The sequence below is a fragment of the Tinamus guttatus genome, unplaced genomic scaffold (genome assembly GCF_059628265.1).
Source record: "Tinamus guttatus ecotype Peru unplaced genomic scaffold, ASM5962826v1 Tinamus_guttatus_pri_ptg000004l, whole genome shotgun sequence".
Lineage (NCBI taxonomy): Eukaryota > Metazoa > Chordata > Aves > Tinamiformes > Tinamidae > Tinamus > Tinamus guttatus.
Window position 1 is genome coordinate 16,592,809 of NW_028288538.1, and position 19,158 is coordinate 16,611,966.

Genomic DNA, 19,158 nt, shown 5'->3' on the forward strand with positions numbered 1-19,158 from the left:
GAGATGCTTACGATGCGCAAGGATAACAACAAATACATGTTAAGTGTATAGGAGATGAAACTCTTGCGGAGATAAATGCCACTTTGTGGACTTCCATGGTGTATGATTGACATTTTTGAATTCTTGGAGTTTGGCGTATTATTAAATAATAGAAAAGCAAAAACCAAACTGCTAGAACCCAGAACATGCGTTCATTTTGATACTAGATTAGAAGTAGTAGTGAACTGGAAGAATTGAGGTGTCAGTAATTTCTAGCAATATGAAAGAGAACAACTTGCTGCTCTTGTAACTTTGAATTGGCCTCATACAAATCTTTATAGCCTGCTGTATGAAGTTGTTGCATGAGTGCCGCCGAGTGGTGCAGAGTACCACTCGGATGCTTTTGGTCTTTGGTAACTTTGTCCTGGCTTTTGGAGTTGTCTTTATAAAGATCTAACATGACACTTCTGACAGATACTTCATGCACAGTTTTCCAAAGAAAGTATCGCCTCGATTAAGGAAAAAGATATTTAGATCAGAAGTAGTGGACTAGCAAGGTCAGGCTTCAGGGCAAGTACCGTAGCCTGCATAGCTTATTACAGTTAATTCAGACATTAGTATTGAAGATAGGATGTGCATCTGTAGTTGAAGGGAGGTGTAATAGTTTATTTCAAGGCTATAAAAAGCATATGATACAATTGGGAAGCTTTTTGCTGCCTTAATAATAATTGATGGCAGATGTAATTACTGTGTTAGACATTTTGATGATTATCTGTTGTTCTTTTCATGCCATCTTTTTTTTAAGTAGGTAACATGTTTCCATTACTTTCTTAACAGTTCAGCCTTTACATCAGACAGACATAGGAAAAGAAAACTATTGGAAAATTCATCTCTGAACAGCAAGTTATTAAAAGTAAATGTAAGTACAACAGCTCCAGTACAGTGAGTTTAGGGGATTTTGATAAACCTGTTCAGGCTAGTAGGACTAGATATAAAATGAGTTATCTGTTACCCAACTTTGATTTACTGCCTTTCTTATGTCTTTTATCACATGCCCAAAAGAGCCCTTTCTCATGAAAGATTTCTTGATATTCTTGAACTTGTGTTGCCCCAGCTTTTGAACTGCTCTGTACTTGGTGAGATCAGGGAAATAGGAAGCTGCTAATGGACTTAGAGCTAGATGTTATGGTTTTTTCTTTTGTTTTGTTTTTGTTTTCTGAGCAGACAAGTCATTCTTTTACAGTTCTGAAGGTTTGCTCTAAGTAATTGCTAGGAAAAGACAAAAAAAGTGTGAATACATTTTTAAAAGAGCTTAGTAAGAGTCACTTTCAAAAACAGCTGTGGAATTAAAGCTATACTCAGTCTCATCTGTCATCTTCCTGCTATTTTCACTTCATCTGCAAAATGGTACCCAGGAGAGCCTGGTCCAGCCCTGACTAGATAGCCCAAGGGCTATGTTGCTTCTTGCAGAGAAAGCCGCAAGCCAGGTCTCTCTGCTGTCCATGGCTTGGGCTGAGGGAGTTGCTGATCCTCCTTGGATTTAGGGAGGCACCGACTCAGCTCCGTGTCACTGCTCGTATTTACCCTAATCCTGAAGGAGGGATAGGAGCACTGAACGGTTTCTCCGTGGGGCTGCAGGACAGCAGCGCGGTAGGAATTAAGGGGAGTAATTGCTGTCTTCAGTTAGGTGAAGCACTTCACTGACTAGGAAGGGGAAAAGTCCTTGAAAGAAATATGAATGGAAGTAAGAAGGTGGTGATGGGAGCAAACCTCTGAATTCCCAACAGCTCCCAGGCTGGTTGTGTGCTCCTGGACCTCAGAGCAGCCAATGATGAACTGCTGGTTTTTAAATTCTGTTTATCAATAACTAAATTTCAGTTATTTTCAAAATGCACTACTTAGAGTCTGCTTAGGGTCTTCTGAATGCACTGCATATGTCTCTTGCACTGCCCCAATTTCAGGAGGATTGAGGTAGCCTGGAGAAACAATGGCTCCCCCCCCCCCCCCCCCCCCCCCGTATTATCTGGAGAACTCAATCTACTGAAAATCAAAAGGAAACGTTCAGATCACTGAGGAGAAGACAGCACAAACTAATGCTGTGTTTCTTAGTCTATGCTGTAGTTTTATTAATACTTGAAAATTGTCTGTGGCAACAGATAATCTTTTTATTGTTGGCGCATTAGATTATTATCTGCAAAGGACAGAACACAGCTGCTTGCATTAATGCCGTGCTATCTCACCATGAGAAACAGTGAGAAGAGGACATGCTAAGGACACTGTGGTGTTCATACTACGTGTGTGTTTTTTTGTTTTTTGTCTTTTTTCGCTTTTTTTGGAAAACAAGTCTCTTTAGGCCGAAGTTACTGAATTGCTAAATTGCTTGTGTAAATAATAATGGGTGGAGGGCTTGGACAACTTAATCACAAATATCCTGATGTCATTTGTTCTTAACCAGCAGTGTAGGCTGTGTTTGTGATAGAGCTAGAGAGAAAAAGCCTTTACTGGAACACTTAAACACATTTTGTCCCACACTGACAGTGTGCACTCTGCGGTGTCAAGTCTTATGTCCATTTTGAAGTAATACTACTATAAGATAGCTTTGCTTTTAAATTCTGCCAGAACAATGGAGAATATCCAAAAACTTGATGAACTTGCAGTTGTGTGTTTTTTTTTTTTTTTTTTTTTTTTTTAAGACAACAAAATGCCTACAGATGTTGTGGATAAATACAGCACTGTCAACATTTCTCTTCCCTCTCTTCCTGCATCCACCCACCCCCAGATCATTTGGAAAAAAGCTAACAGATCTGTGTATAATTTTGTGTTGCCTATACAAGTTCGTAGGTCATAAATGGCATGTATGTCAACTTCTCTCCAGAAATATCACTTTTTCTTCGTTTAGTCTTAATTTGAGTATTTCTTTCCCAAATGAATGTTCATGACTTTCTTTTAAACACTCCCCCCCACCAAGACAACAGGCCAGTGCTGGTGACTTAAAAAGTACAGATACACCATGTGTATTAGGTATGATGTAGACGGATAAGCAATTGTCCTTTCAAAGGCACTCGAGGGAGATTATCCCCCAGTTTCCATTTAACATTTTTGGAGTGCGAATATGTCACATGCACACAAATACTTTGCACTAAGTGTCTGTGATTAACTCTGTGATGTCTTTTTCTAGATTTATTTGAACAGGAAGAGATGTAGTATAGAAATAGTAAGTCTGTTTTTCTGTTGACTGTACTGAGTAAGAATCAGGTTTCATGTCAAGGTGGAGCATCAGTCATCAAGGCAGGCCAGGGGGCTGATGTGGTTGCCTTCTGCACACTCCACACAGTGCAGTTGTTTCTTTTTGTTTAAATCTATGCCGATACAAAGGTAGCAGGTCTGTGGGGAGGAAGTTGAGCAATAATGTGTCTATTTTAACTTAACTATCCTGATTCCCAGGGAAGCACCACTGCCCTTTGTGCCACAGGCCTCCGGAACCTGGGGAATACGTGTTTCATGAACGCCATCCTTCAGTCACTCAGGTACTTGCTGTGCAATATATTGTGAAGCCACTAAAGCTCTCCCTGTAGTTCTCTGTGAGCGGTTTTGTGCTGTAGCATTAGACAAGAGCATTTGGCAGGTACTTGCTGTCAGCGCCCCTGCGTTAGCAGGAAGGGGCAGTGCTGCACGTGCTGTGAGGCTCTCCCACGGCGAGGGACTTTGCGTGGTCCAGCAGTGTGGGGGGAGCCTGTCCTCTGAGCAGAGAGGAGGCTGCTCTGGCTGCTGACAAGATGAAATGTGTTGATGCTTACATGCTCTGTGAAGGCAGAGAACGCTGCTCTGAGGGATGGGGTCCCATAAAAGTGAGTGGAGGAAGAGTTTCTGAGGTGCTGAGTTATTAGACCTGAATGCATTGCTGCCAAGACCGCCACTCCTCTGTAGTTGTCCTTTTGTGTTTCTGTATTTACTTGCTTCATACTGGGGGACTGTTGAGTCAGACTGTATTGGAACTAACACTCTCCTTCACTCTGTTTTCCACCACTTGGGATTTGATCACAGGAGCTGAAGCACATGGTTATGCTCCATTAGAGGGGCTGCTGCACAGGGGGCAGAGTAGATGCTCACCTTGCTCTCTTGAGCAGCTGCAGTTTGGTTCGTGATGGAGTGCAGTCTGTTGTGGTACCTCTTAGTCAAAGCAGAGCCAAAATGTAGTTATTTCAGGTAGCTGAGGCGATGAGTCGTCTTACAGATTGCTCACTCATTTAGAGAATGGGAATAGTGTTCATCTTGCATGAAAATACTTGAAAACTACTCGTGATTGCCATGCTCTTGTCACTGTATGAAGTTGTGGTTATGCATGTCAAAGAACAGACTCCAGAATATGTAATCTGCTCTCCATCCTTTGCAGAGGAAAAAAAATGCATTAATTTTTTCCTATTTTTGTAGTAACATTCAGCAGTTTTGCTGTTACTTCAAAGAGTTGCCTGCTGTGGAGCTGCGGAATGGGAAGACAGCGGGCAGGCGAACTTACCACACCCGGAGCCAGGGGGATAACAATGTGTAAGTTGCATGTTCTTTGTCAGCACTGGACGTTAAGGAAAACAGCAAATGTGTGAGTAGTAAAGCCACTAAACACCACCAGTGTTGCAGAATCATAGGAAAAATGATTAATAGCAGGAAAGTAGAAAAATTATTTTCTATACAAAAAAAGAAACTTGTATTGCTGCCAGTGTGCTCACAGATATCTGGTGTTCCTGTGGGGGAAAACAGTCCTGAACATGAGAAAACACTGACATATAGTTGAATTTAAAATAAGGTTAAGTGCTAGTGACCTGTACTCCTTATGTATTTGCAAACAGACATATGAAAATTCCACAGTATGATTCAGTATCTGTAACTTGTTTGAGTAAATGTTAAAGGGACAACTTTAGCAGAGTTTATAGTATCATGGTGAAAGGGGGAGGTGAGTCCTCAATATCTGGTGCATGAACTTCCTATTCTATCTTTCTGCAAGTTTGTGGATTAGATTTTTGACTTAATAGACAAAATACTGGTCAAATTATTTACCCAATCATTGCAATTTCTAACCAAGGAGTTGGCTGTGATGCCTTTACCACTGAGTTAGTAAAGCCGTAAAGGTAATAGCACAGACACATATTCATCACCAGCTTTTACTTTCTTTCCAGTTCATTGGTGGAAGAATTCAGAAAGACGCTGTGTGCTTTATGGCAAGGAAGCCAAACTGCATTTAGTCCAGAGTCTTTATTTTATGTTGTTTGGAAAATCATGCCAAATTTTAGGTAAGTTTTGTAGAATTAGAACAATACCCTTGATTTTAACCCTGTACTGCTTATGTCCTAATCTAAAACTTGCTGCATCCAAGGGACGTGTTCTCTGCAACTTTCTCATATGCCCAGAAATATACTTATAGACTTAGTAATTTGTACAGATTTTGTGTTTATCAGTAGCACTTTTTTTCTTGCTCTCCTACCACATGCTACATTTAGCAGTGTCAGAGAGAACAAATATCTCAAAGTTTAAGAGTAGTAGTTGTACCTATGCCTGAACCAGTGCTTCGAGGGGTAGAAGAATTGGGACAGAGGTTTGTAGGTAAGTGCCGAGCACATGGTGTTGGCAGAACCAGAGCTTGGCTACGATGAGCAAATGATGTAGTCGGATTAAAAACGTTCAGGTACCACAGGCCTAAATGTGAACATCCTGGGTAAAACTTCCTTGATTCTCTCCAAATACTGTGGTCATCACCAGTGTGACGTGAAACAAGGGCTGTAAAGCAAAAGTTTATATGTAATAGGCATTTTGTGTCCATCCTCAACCCCCTGCCCCCTCTCCCCCCAAAAAAGAGACAATTTAAAAAAACAAACAAACAAAAAAAAACAAAAAAAAAGGAAAAAAGGTTACCCGAGTAAATCAAAGTATCGTTCCTCTCCAAGGTCTCCCTGTCCTGGTCCCCGAACCTCTTTCAAAGGAGCATTGAAACCTGTTAGGATATTTTGTGATGAAGGTAAGTTGCTCCATGTTCTCAGGTAGTAAAGATGTTATCTGTTACATCTCCAGCAGTGCTGAAAAGATGCTTTGAACACATCTGCTAGAGGAACAACCCAGATAACAAAAAGCTGTTTATTCCAGACTTCACGCTGCCTAATGTGTCTCACCTGGCTTATGAGAATCAAGGAAGTTTAGTACCCGTAGTTTCAAGCAAAGGTCAAAATATTATAGGCAAATGAACATTATCTTTAATGTCCTTGACCAGTGTCCTCATTGTAGTCCTCGCTGTAATTCCTCCTAGTCTAAGCAAGAAACCTGTTCATGAAGTTCCTCTAGCAAATTTTCAGCACTGTGGCTTCCATTGCAGCTTTTAAAAGGAAAAAATGCTGTTTCTTTTACTTACTCGTTCCCAGTTACGTGAGACATGTCTGTTATTCACTGGTAAGAGATCTCTTTTCCACTCCAGGACATATGAGTCTGTGTTTTATGATACAACTGTGGTATAATAAATTAAATGGAGAAAAGTGTCAGCTGCTCGCTAAATATGTCTCCGCTTTCCCATTTCTACACGATCTAGGGAGACAGATCTTGGAGTGTTTAACTGTACTATGCCATGAAGGTTAATAAAGCTGCTGTTCCAGTTCTGCCTTGTACACTCTTTGTGAGGCTGGGAGCGGGTGGCTGGAACCAAGTTGGAGCCAGCAGCATGTGAAGAGCAAACCAGCTGATTTGACTTATGTAGCCTGAAGTGACTCAGTGACGGGGGCACCTTTATGGAAACTTGATTTAATTGTTCTAGCCCATAGAGATTTGGCTTATTAAAGGCCTGTGCCTAAGGAGTTCATGTGCTGTTTTTCTTACAGGTTTTCCTATGTAGATTGTTACGAGGAGAGCAAAATGCTCTGTATGCTTTTTTTTTTTTTTTTTTTTTTGGCCCTCTGTCTTACAACACATACAGCAGGTAGAGAATATAGCCTATAGTCTTTTAATTTGTGCATTGTAAGCACAACTGGAGAACTGGTGTGGCTGTAAGCTGTAATGCTGCCGTGGAAGTCCTGATCTTTGACTGCGGTGCTGAGTCTGCTGCTGACTTCTGCTGCCTGCTGGGCTGGTTCTGCAGCCGCCCGCGGAGCTGCAGCCTGAATAGTTCGCTCTGTTTTCCTAGTAACTCCTCCTGTTTGTGTTCTGCCTTGCTGCCCGTAGGAGAAGGAATGTCAGAAATGGGCTTGAATCGAACTGGTTCGGGTACAGGGAGATCACTTTTATTACAAGAGCTGCCTGTTGAAGAAAGGCCTTCTTACTTGAAGGGCCTTTTGATCTTAACTTATTTTGAAGAGTTATATGGTCAGTAACATGGTGTTATTTTAAGATCTGCAGCTATATTTATGCTGTATAACAAATTCAAAAAAGTCTCATTTATGAGTATCGCATTTGTATGCACAGACAGACGGGCACGTGCATCAGGAACACAGGCACCCGTGTGCCATGGCACCGGGGGAGGTATTGTCACATTTGTTGCCGTGTTACTTCAAAGCTTTTCTCAGGAAGCTAATGTTAAAAAGAATAAGCATTCCTTTCTGGGGTCCGGGACAAAGCCTTTCCATACATTTCTTTTTTGGCTGTTCATTATGATTATCTAGATGTTCAAATCAAGAAACCAGTATTAAGTAAACTAAGCAAATCCTGTATGAACTCTGTGACTTCTGACTTAACCTTGTTGTGTTTACAGCTCACTCGTGCCTTCAAAGCAGATTTCTGCTTTACTGCTTTATTTCATGATAATGTACAATTGTATTGCAGCCTGGGGAGAACTGAGTCCTGCTTTGGGCTCTGCAGGCCTCTGGTCTGTTGAAACACATTGGTTTTTCTGTGCATCAGTTTTTCACGGGTGCAAATGAGGGTAGAGATATCAAGGTGTTTTCATGGTGCACAGAAGCAATGGGCTGTCCAGCAAGGGGGACTCTGGTAACATCTGTGCTTGGCAGCAGCTTTGTAGCTGTCTTCTAAAGTTGGTCCCCAACTAAGAAAGCATTTGCTAACTATCTGGGTCATGCAATAACTCTGTACTTTTGGAATATGTGCTTGATGGTGATTATAATAAATCTAAATCACTGTAGTGAAATACATAGGGAGAATCAGAATAGGAGTATTTTGTTTCCTTGGCCCTTCATGCAAGTGCCTTGCATCAGCAAACAAGAAGGAGCGCAGCGTAAGCGAGCAGAAAGGAGAGGTGGCTCCCTCCTTTCTGGGGATTTTTGTAACCAGGCCTGCAAAGACCTGTGAATATTCGTGTCACTGTTGCATGAGGCTTTTAATGTTTCATTGTGCATGTTTTCCTACTCTGGCTCATAGAGCTTTATGTGGCTCTTATGGCAAATGAATACTTACTGTTTCTGAAGTGCGACGCATGCTTTAGCGTGAGGAATTTTAAGGAGCTTCTGACCCTGATGGCTTTGGTGTTTCCCTGCCAGTAGCTTTCTTGGGGCGAGATAATGACGGCCATGCTGATGGACAGGGTGACCCAGCTGAGCCCGGGACCCTCCTGCCAAGTCCAACCCCGCGGGGATGCTCTGGCCCCTAGCCCCAGCACTTGGTGTGTGTCACGCAGCGGGGCAGGGCTCTAGAGCTCGCCTGAGAAGAGGGGAAAAAGCTCTCTTTCCTCTTAATTAGTTGGGAGTCTGTTGCTGCTGGAAGGACACAAGTCCCAGGGATAAAAGCCCTTCCTGGGTAGGCCAGGGGTTAGCAGCCCAGGGAACACCGCCAGCTTGGAGACTTGAGGATGTTGAGCGGGGCTGTTGCGGTTTCAGCTGGGCTAGCAGGGTTGCTCTCAGCTGGAATCGCAACTGGTCATTCTGTGTGGATGCTGTCACGTGCAGTCAGTAACCAACAATGAAGAAGAGGAACTAGGATAGATGCTTGTGTGTTGTGTGGGTGAGGAGAGACCACTGCTGCCGTTGGGCTCATTTATTTATTTATGTGTATTGGAACTGGAATGTTACTGGCACAGGCAGCTTTTTCTGAGGCTGATAATGAGGCAACTACATTATTTAACAGGATGCGAGCAGTACCCTCTGCTGATTGCTGAAAAGTCTCTTGCTTTAAACTTTAAAAAAAACCCAACAAATAAAGTAAAAAAGGTCAAAAAGAGGAGTGCATAGTGGTAGATCTGCAAAGGACAGATCACTCGGCTTGTCTCGACAGGCTAATTGGAAAATATTTTTGATACAAACTAAACCTGTCTCTGTAAATTTGGCTCAATGTTACTATGGGAATGTTCCTCCATGTGTGTTCGGGAGGCTCCGGGTCGCAGCTGCAGCCTGTGCATGTGGTGACTGTTGTTGCTGTTTCCTTCTCCCCAGGGGCTACCAGCAGCAGGATGCCCACGAGTTCATGCGTTACCTTTTGGACCACCTGCACCTGGAACTCCAGGGGGGCTTCAACGGTGTTTCCCGTTCAGTCATCCTGCAGGAGAACTCTGGCCTGTCCGCAAGCAACAAATGCTGCATGTAAGAAAGGTTTCCAAATTCCTTGACATCCTAATGCCCCTGTGTGCGTTTGTGTGGTGTGGATGTGAAATTCTTAGTACGTGCATCCTTGTGTGTTTTTTTTTTTTTTCTTTAGTGCTTCCTTAACACGGCAAGTTAGAAAGCTGGTCTTAAATCAGTGTTTTACGTCTCAGTGCCATTGGACTTTAAGCCCATTATATAGTCTGCTACAGCACCTAAAGGACAGAGTAAAGCATAGAGAACAAGGATGATGCGTATACTACTTACTGTATCCCAGTGCAACCTGTCCAGTCATTGGAGGCAATTAATGGGAGAAGTGCAGACCCGTATTTTAGAAGTCAAGACTAGTTACAATAAAGCAGGGTGAAGATTCCTGGTAAAAATACCCTTGACCTACCTAAGATGGAAAAAAAAGAGTATTTAAAACTGCTTTTCAGAAACAGCTTTCATTATTGGGTTAAAATACTGTACCATATGGAAATGCTGGTGTGCAGTTTGGGGATAAATGAAGTGCCCAGGGCTGAACCTAAGTGAGTGTTGGTTAACTAGGCAGAGCAGTTTGGTCCGTACATAGAAGTGACTTGTTAGGAGTAAAGATGTACTAGGTATTAACTTCTGACTGCGTTTTCCTCTGTGGTTTGTCTAGAAATGGAGCTTCTACTGTTGTCACGGCAATTTTTGGAGGCATTCTTCAAAACGAAGTCAACTGCTTAATATGTGGGACTGAATCTAGAAAGTTTGACCCATTCCTAGGTAAGATGCTTTGTGTATTCAAATGTATTGGGTGAATTAAGGCAGAAATAAATCTGAAACTTGACGCATTTTTTGATGCTGCGTTATTGAACCAAGTCTTAGCCTGAAATGATAAAATATGAAGTTTGATTCTGCCCTAATACTTTTCTTTTTATTTGTTTTTCTAGACCTTTCACTAGATATTCCAAGTCAGTTCAGAAATAAACGTACTAAAAATCAAGAAAATGGACCAATGTGCACACTACGAGGTGAGAGTGACTAGAGAAGTGATATAATTAACAGGAGTACATGACATAGCTGTTAATGTCAGGAAAGCCAGGATTTAACCTAGGAGCTGACCTCTTGATAATTGTCTGTGCAGATTTTTTTTCCCCAGTCAGTGTGTACTGACAAACTGCTGCAGTGAACTGGGGTTGAGAGGTGCTCTGGGCTCCGGGTCAGCTAAATCCTGAGGAAGATGGAGCAGGGATTTCTTGTGATGAGACTATTTGTGATATGTTGCAGTCTTTCCAAAGCAATAGTTATGTGTGGGTTTTTGTGTAGCTGCAATTGTTCAGACTGTGTTTTGAAAACGTGCCCTATAGGCTTTTGCATGGCCTGCTTTTTAAAATGGTGTAAATACAGTGCAGGCCAGGTGGCTGCTGAAGCTTTTGACCTTGGTTTAATGGATGTTAATTTCTACAGATTTGTAAAGGTACTTGCTGAAAACTGTCAACTATTTAGTAGTGAAAAACTGTTTCTTCCCCCCCTCCCCCCCGTTTTGCTTTGTTTCCTGGAGGGAGGGAGAGAGAGAGAAGGGGGGGGGGGGCTTTAACAATAGTTGAATAGTCTTTTTTTAGCAAGTCATTTAGCTGCTTTTGCAAATTAATGCTTGTGCTCTGTATCAGATGGGATCCTGCTTGAAGAAGGAAGAGATTTTTTACTTTTGAACTGTTCATAGAATCAATATCATAGAACCATTATAGTTGGAAAGGACCTTCAAGATCATTGAGTCCAATTGTAGACTTGAAGTTCATAACTTCTAAAGGGTTTTAAGGAACAAGGAGCTCTGCATGCTACATCATGTTAATGTTTTACTGCATATTTAGAGCTGTTTTGCTGCACAAACATACAGTAACGTTAACCAGAATGACTGCAGCACATTTCTCTATTTTGCTACATTTCATGCTTCAGAAGTCATTTGAAGTCATCTTGAGTTAGGTTTATGTGTTTTTTAGACTGTCTTCGCAGTTTTACAGACCTGGAAGAACTTGATGAGACAGAGCTCTATATGTGCCATAAATGCAAAAAGAAGCAGAAATCCACCAAAAAATTTTGGATTCAGAAACTACCAAAGGTTTGTACATGCTTGAAAAGTCACAGCACGGGAATGTGTCAAGAGAAATGGTTGCCCAGCTGTTATTAGAAACCAGTGCATAACTGGTCCATTGGCTACTGCCGATGTTTGCTAATCAGTTCAACTTAGTCCTCTAACATACCTCTCTCTTTTCTCTCTCCTGTAGGTGCTATGCTTACACTTGAAACGATTTCACTGGACAGCATATCTAAGAAACAAGGTTGATACATATGTTGAGTTTCCATTACGAGGCCTGGACATGAAATGCTACTTATTAGAGGTATGAAGATGCTCACTGATATCTCCTGTAGAGGAATATTCCACTGCGTGTGGCTTTCTTTACTAACAAATTACAGTAGATGTCATTTCAAATCTGAAGTGTTTTTCTGTCTTTTTAACTGTAGCCAGAAAACAGCGGCCCAGAAAGCTGCCTGTACGACCTTGCAGCTGTGGTTGTGCATCATGGTTCAGGGTGAGTACACGGAGTGAGCCAGCTTGTGCGCAGAAACCTTCTTCCTACTGAAGTACATGCTGACACACTTTGGATTTTCTGTCTGTATTTTCACTAGTGGAAATAAGCAGCAATTTTTAAATTCAGATGGGAATGAGCTTAACTGCTCATTACTTAGGATAGAGTAAATTCTAGGAAGTCTCTACCGGCAGTCAGTCTTTGGGACCGAAAGGGGACATCTGATGAAAACTGTCCATCCCTGCATTAAAACCAACAGAGCTAGTGCTTCACTTTGACATTCCTAGTATACAGAAATAGTTTTTCTGCTGGTTCAGTTAAAAGGCACACAATGCTTATGTTGAAAAGTATGTTTGGACCAAATACAGAGAAATTAAGATGATCACAGTAAAAGCAATTAGCTTGCATTTACCTTCTTCCTACAGAAGTGGGACTTGCGGGAGCATAGTAGGCATAACCTTGGGGCATGCTAGTGTTTGTGGTTTTGGGAGTAGGGTCTTTTTCCTGTGTTGCTGAACTTTGCACTGATCCTTAAAGAGCAAGAGTAGGGACAAGATAACTTTTTCCTGAGCAGCTATGTAATCTAATCTTGCCATTTAGGAGCTCACTTTATGAAGGTGAAGCTGAGAAAAGGATTTTCTAAAGAAACTAAGTCATTAATCAAAACATTGTTCATTCCTTTGATGTAAGTCTAAGATATTTGTAAAAGTTCTTTCCAGAAAGCCATGCTTTTTGCTTTTTCTACAAGGAATGGGCTGAACTTCCAAAAGAAAGCCATACTATTTGACTTGAGGATTGAAGGAGCGCTTTGCAGCACGGTCGTGCATCTGTACTGGTGCCTCCAAGACCTAAGAAAATCAACTATGCAGAGAGTAAATGAAAGTTGGTCATAGTTGAAATGGAATTAGATGGCTGAAAGCATTCAGGCACTATGTTACAACCTATAAGAAAGTGGAAAGCAGGTCTTATGTGGCATAGTAATGAAAATTTGATTTAGGGCTCCAAAACCTCTCTCTGTTTAATATAAACTTTATTTTCTTTTTGCTTTTTTGGTCTTTGTCAATGGGCCTTTGATTATGTTAAGACTACAGGAATGCCTATAGTCTAAAGTGGGAAAGACTTTACAAAAATAAAACAGTAAAATTTGCAGAGCTAACACAAGTAACAGCTCATGGGTTTGTTTAATGTTTATATATAAGCATTATATATTTACTTTATATATAAATGAGTATATAAGCATCCCCTGCTTGGGTGCAAGGAAGGCTTTGTGCAACACAGAACTGTGGCATGTGAGTACAGATAGATACCTGTGGGCATAAACATGCATGGACACACACACACACAGAGGGGGAGAGAGAGAGAGAGACAGACTGACAGCCACGGCCTGACAGATGGCTGCAGCCTCACATCAGTTCAGCCGCATGGACACACACACACACACACGCACACACACACAGGCAGACAGCCAAGCTCCCACAGAGAGACACACAGCACCTCATAGCTGGGCCCAATGGCCCCTGTCCCAGCGTGCCCCACACGGACAGCAAGTGCCACACAGGCACTCAGACAGCCACCCCCACGGCCGGGCAGTGCCACAGACAGACGGACAGCCGGCCCAACAGTCCCCCCATCCCATCACAGGCAGATGGCCAAGCCTGTACCTTGCAGACACCCCCACAGCCTGCACCACCCTGACAGCCCAGCCACAGGCAGACAGCGCCCTCAGCCCTGCCTCACAGCCAGCTGGTGCCACAGAGGGCCAGTGCCACCCGCACAGATGGCCAGTGCCACCCAGCCAGGCAGCCCCGTGGTGCCACACAACTGGCCACCCCCCACAGCCAGACAGTGCCAGAGAGACTCAGAGATCTATGGACACGCAGACAGCCAAACAGACCACCTGCGCCACAGACAGTGTCACAGAGCCAGCCAGCCACTTCCCTACAGAGCTGGCCAGCCAGTTGATTAGACAGTGCCTCACAGCTGGCCTGTGCCACAGACAATGCCACAGCCGCCATTACAGCCAGAAAGCACCACACAGCCGCAACACCAGGCACACAGACAGCTACCCCACAGAGCGTGCATCACAGACCGCCATCCCCACAGCCAGCCATCCCCACAGGCAGGTAGACAGTGCCACACAGCCAGCGGAGCAGTCACCCACAGACAGGGACAGCACCACAGACGGTGCCACCCACACAGCTGAACAGTCAGTGCCACACAACTGGCCACCCCTATAGGTAGTCAGCATTATAGACGGACAGTGCCACAGACGGATGGATGGGAAGTCACCTAGTGCCACAACCACCATCACAGACAGTTACTCATGCAGCTGGTCAGCCTGTGACACCCACCTGCTCTGACAGCCCTCACAGCTGGCCACCCCACAGCCACACAGGTGGCCAGCAGCACAGACAGTGCCACCCACACAACCAGCCGGCCCGTGCCATGCAGCTAGCTGCCCCACACTCAGACAGCAGAGCACTGCTACAGACAGTGCCCCAGACAGATGGACATCCACAGAGCCAGACAGCACTGCGTAGGCAGCCACACAGAAGGCTGCCTCCACAGCCAGTCAGTGACCTTCCCCCACAGAGATTCAGTGCCACAGCCAGACAGACATCCCCACAGCCAGCCAAAGACAGACAAACACCCCCACAGCCAGCCTGCAACACAGACAGTGCCACCCCCACAGCCAGCCAGTGCCTCCCAGCCAGCCACAGAGACAGCCACACAGATACCCCTCCCCTCCCTGACCCCAACAGAGAGATGGTAACACAGACACACAGCACTAGGCAGCCAGCACTCCATAGACATGCTACATGGACAGATAGCGTCACACAGACAAGCAGTGCCACAGGCCGACAGCCACCCACCCATACAGCTGGCCAGCCAGTGCCCCACAGTCACACCACATGGACAGCTAGCCCCTTCCAGAGCTAGGCGGACAGCAACTCCTACAGACAGCCACACAGCCAGCCACACAAACCCCAGTGCCCCTCAGTGGGCCAGCCAGGCACAGAGACTGGCACCACCGCAGCCTGACAGCGATGCTGCTCCCTCCCCTGAAAGAGACAGACATCCACCAGCACAGACAGCTCCCCTGCCCACCAGCCACAGAGAGCTACTGCCACACAGTCAAGACAGACAGCTGTGCAGATGGCTAGCCAACCCCCAACTGGACAGCCACCCAGCCAGTGCCACACAGTTGGCCACCCCACAGACAGACAGATGGCAGAACAGACAAACAGTCTCCCCCCCCCCCCCATACACACAGACAACTACACAGATGGCACCCCTACAGACAGATAGCTGGACACTTCCACAGCCAGCCACAGAGACAGACCCCCCCCCCCCCCCCCCCCCCCAAAAAAAAAGCTGGCCATCCAGTGCTACACAGCCACCCTGTTAGCTCCTCACAGCCAAACAGCACCACAGATGGACAGGGCCACCCACACAGCTGCCCCCGCCAGCTGATGCCACAGAAACACAGTACCACAAATAGACAGACGGCCGCACTGTAGTGGGCACAGACAGTCTCTCTCACACACACGCAGCCAGCCATGTGAACAGACAGTCAGTGCCTCACAGCCAGTCGCACAGACTACCCCTCAGCTGGCTACCTCCCCCCCCACCCCAAACCTCCCCAAGACAGACAAACGGCCACCCCTACAGACAGGCACCACCCATGCATCTGTCCAGCCAGCGTCTCACAGCCGGCCACACAGGTGGCCAGCCCACAGCCAGACAGATGGTAGCACAGCCACAAAGAGAGAGGCACACAGCCCCTCCGCCCCCAGCTGGACAGACAGCCACTTCCACAGACAAGCAGTCACACAGACAGACACCCACACAGACAGACAGGGCCTCACAGCCAACCAGTGACTCACAGTCAGGCAGCAGGTGTGACACAGCTGGCCACTGCCACAGACAGGCTGACAGCCAACCACAGAGCCCCACGGCCACTGACACAGCTGGTCAGCCAGCACCACACAGCCAGGCACACGGATAGGCAAGCACACAGCCAGCCAGATGGCCAACCACCCCACACCCCCCCCACCATGGACAGGTGACCACCTCTACAGCTAGCCATACAGACAGCAGCACACAGACAAACAGCCTCCCATAGAACCACACAGCCATAGCCAGCCACACAGGAAAACAGAGCCACACAGGCATACATAGCCAGAGTCACAGAGGCAGACACAGTCACAGCCACACCGGTAGACACAGCCACACCAAGGCAAGTACAGGCACACAGGGACCAAAGCAGCCACAAAGGCACACACAAGTCATACAGGTGGACACTAGCTCACACAGGCAGATATATGCAGACACACACAGAGCTATTCAGGCAGCCACACAAACAGTCACTGCCACACACAGCCCCCACAGCTGGACCCTGCTGCACACAGGTAGACACAGTCACACAGGACAACATAGGTACACTGGCAGCCACGGAGGCAGTCACAGCCGCGCACGCACACACACACACACAGAAGCAGACACAGTCAGACATAGGCACACACAGCGAGACAGATACAGGCAGCCACTTAAGATAGCAACTCTGATAGCTCTGAATAGAAGCTTTAACGTGGAGCACCTGAGCCCCTCAGGAGAAGGATGTTGCCAGCTTTTGGAGTCCGTTAGTCCGTTACTGTTAGTAGGTTGATGCAGCAGTCACTGTAGCGCTGTATGTACCTCTTCCTGCCTGTCATCTCTTCTTTTCCCCCACTAATCTTTTCCTCCCTTCCCTTCTCGCTGGCAGTGTTGGCTCTGGACATTACACCGCCTATGCAACGCACGAAGGTCGTTGGTTCCACTTCAACGACAGTACTGTAACTCTGACCGACGAGGAGACTGTGGTAAAGGCCAAGGCCTACATCCTCTTCTACGTGGAACGGCAAGCCAAATCTGGATCAGATAAACTTTAATACCTCCTTCTAATTCTCACTTATCAAGTCCACCGGACAAAACATTTCCATTTCTCCATAAATACTTGATCCAAGACTATTAATTTCATTGTGCACTTTTCAATTTCCTCTTGTGGGTTTTAGTTTTGTTGTGTCAATGGTAGCATTTGACTTACTGAACTTGGACACAAACTAACTTTTTTTTTTTTTTTTTTTTAGTTATACCAGAAAACCTCAGCAGATTTTGATTTGCTGCTTTAGTTGTGATAACTCAATTTTTATATATATAGTTTAATGAAATAGTTATTTGACTTTTTTATATTAATGTTTTCAGTTCTCACTTTTTAAAGGCACATTTACATCAGAGAAGCTTTCTGTCCTATTTGCAAGCAAAATTAAATGTGCTCCTGATTATGAAGAGCAATACAACCTCATGCTGCTCTCACAGCTGTTAATGTAGATATGATTTAATCTCTTTAAATCAAAGAATTATTTGCACCTAGCCTTTTCTCTTGTGCAACAAAACGAAACAGTGACCTCTGAGCAATCATTCGTTGTCTGCAAAAGAGATGAGAAAACAGCATCATTAAATAGCCCAGGTAATTGCTGCTATTGGTATGTATTCTGGCTGTTGACTTTCAGGAATCATTGTAAATAAATAGTTGGTTCAGTTGTTCTGTACTGCAGATTAATTCAAGTGTTCCTCGCATAAGCTTTTCTCTCCCCCTTCAGTTTTTAAAAAAAATTACCTTAAAATATAAACATCTTGATTGTGTTGGCATATTTTTTTTTTTTTTTTTTACAAAAAAGAGCCTGACTTGCCAAAGGCTCCTCTGTTGTAGTTTTTGAGCCTGAAATTTGATCACAATTTTAAAACTTGCAAACTTCCTGCACTGGGACCCCACTCCTCTTTTGTGGTGCAGTGGGGGGGAACCTGCTTAAATCTACAGCAAAGTGCAGCCTGTGTTCAAACTGCAGGAGAGCGCGCGGACGTCAGGGTGCTTTGTGGGGCTCCTGCTGTGCCAGTTGCAATGCAGACTGTAAAGGGAAGATCCTCAGTTTCGTACTCGTAAGGATTTACAGCAGGTAGGTCTGATGGGAGAGGCGTAGCCAAAGCCTCTTGTTCAATGGTGCAGCAAAAGAGCTGCAATATTTACTCACTAGCCCAGTGTGGGTTTTTGTTTTATGTTCGTTGTTTTTGTTTTGAATAGTCTCCAGACTTAAATTAGGAGGACTGTTAGGATTTCTATAAACCGTGTTATGGAAAAAGCTTCAGCTTGCATCGAAATTTTACCCATACTGCTTATATTTTTGATAGTGGAAGTCAAACCCTCTTAGTCAATGGTATGTAAAAAGACAACTGATTTTGCAAAACCTGGGAGGCCAAAAAATATAGTTTGACAAAGAGAGCCATTTTCCGTGCGCCCTCCAACAGCCAGTGAGCGACTGGGTGCTCCCGCCCTCCCCAAGCTTGGGGATGAGAGTAGAATTTACTCAGACTCGTTAGAACCAAACAGCATCTCTCCGTTATGGTCACACCCGCAGCAGTTCTTGTTGGAAAGCAGACAATAATGAAGTTAAATGTGATTACCTTTCTAAGGACATACGTACTAAAAGCGGCCCTAAAAATTGTACCAAAGCTCAGGCTGATCCCCGCTTGCAGGGCTACCTGCAGTGTGACAGTGACAACTGCCAACAGGAATCCCTCGGATGGTTGTTAAATGGCAATCCTTGGGGCTTAAACCTGGGGAGAGACTGACCTTATGTAAATGTGCAGAAAATGGTCACCTTTATTAGCACTGCTAACTGTGTATGTGAACTAGCAAAAAAAAAAAAAAAAAAAAAAAAAAAAAAAAGTATAGTTATTTAGATATACATACACGGAAGGAAGGATATCTCCTTTTGTTTTTCCCCTGAGTTAATAGAACTATTCATTGTTTAAATTGTAGACAGGTCCTCACCTACTGTTTTCCAGTTTCCTGCAGCCAGGCAGCTCCTCTGATCTCTTGGGACATCAGCTGTTTTTTCTGCCTGCAGAAAAAGGTACCTGAGGGACTTAATTAGTGTGTGGGACAGGGGAGGGATGTTCATCACATTCATACTTTGAAGGGCAGCCCTACTGCTCACATCTGGGGCAGTTAAATATTTCCAGCTCTGCCTTCTGTCCACGTGCTGCTTCAGTTGGATTGCTTTAGAAGTTTAGTTTTTTGGTAG

At 44.6% G+C, this 19,158-nt stretch overlaps 1 protein-coding gene across 1 annotated transcript in view; it reads left to right on the top strand.

Moving 5' to 3' along the window:
- Nucleotides 1–17,151, top strand: part of USP3 (ubiquitin specific peptidase 3) — a 41,083-nt gene extending 23,932 nt beyond the window's left edge. The window contains exons 5-15 of the mRNA XM_088520240.1: nucleotides 817–898; nucleotides 3,424–3,506; nucleotides 4,411–4,524; nucleotides 5,151–5,264; nucleotides 9,330–9,476; nucleotides 10,123–10,229; nucleotides 10,397–10,477; nucleotides 11,447–11,565; nucleotides 11,732–11,845; nucleotides 11,970–12,037; nucleotides 16,800–17,151. Coding sequence (XP_088376366.1) covers nucleotides 817–898; nucleotides 3,424–3,506; nucleotides 4,411–4,524; nucleotides 5,151–5,264; nucleotides 9,330–9,476; nucleotides 10,123–10,229; nucleotides 10,397–10,477; nucleotides 11,447–11,565; nucleotides 11,732–11,845; nucleotides 11,970–12,037; nucleotides 16,800–16,965 — 1,195 coding nt within the window. The 3' untranslated portion in view covers nucleotides 16,966–17,151. The remainder of the gene's footprint in view (nucleotides 1–816; nucleotides 899–3,423; nucleotides 3,507–4,410; nucleotides 4,525–5,150; nucleotides 5,265–9,329; nucleotides 9,477–10,122; nucleotides 10,230–10,396; nucleotides 10,478–11,446; nucleotides 11,566–11,731; nucleotides 11,846–11,969; nucleotides 12,038–16,799) is intronic.
- The last annotated feature ends 2,007 nt before the right edge of the window (nucleotides 17,152–19,158 follow it).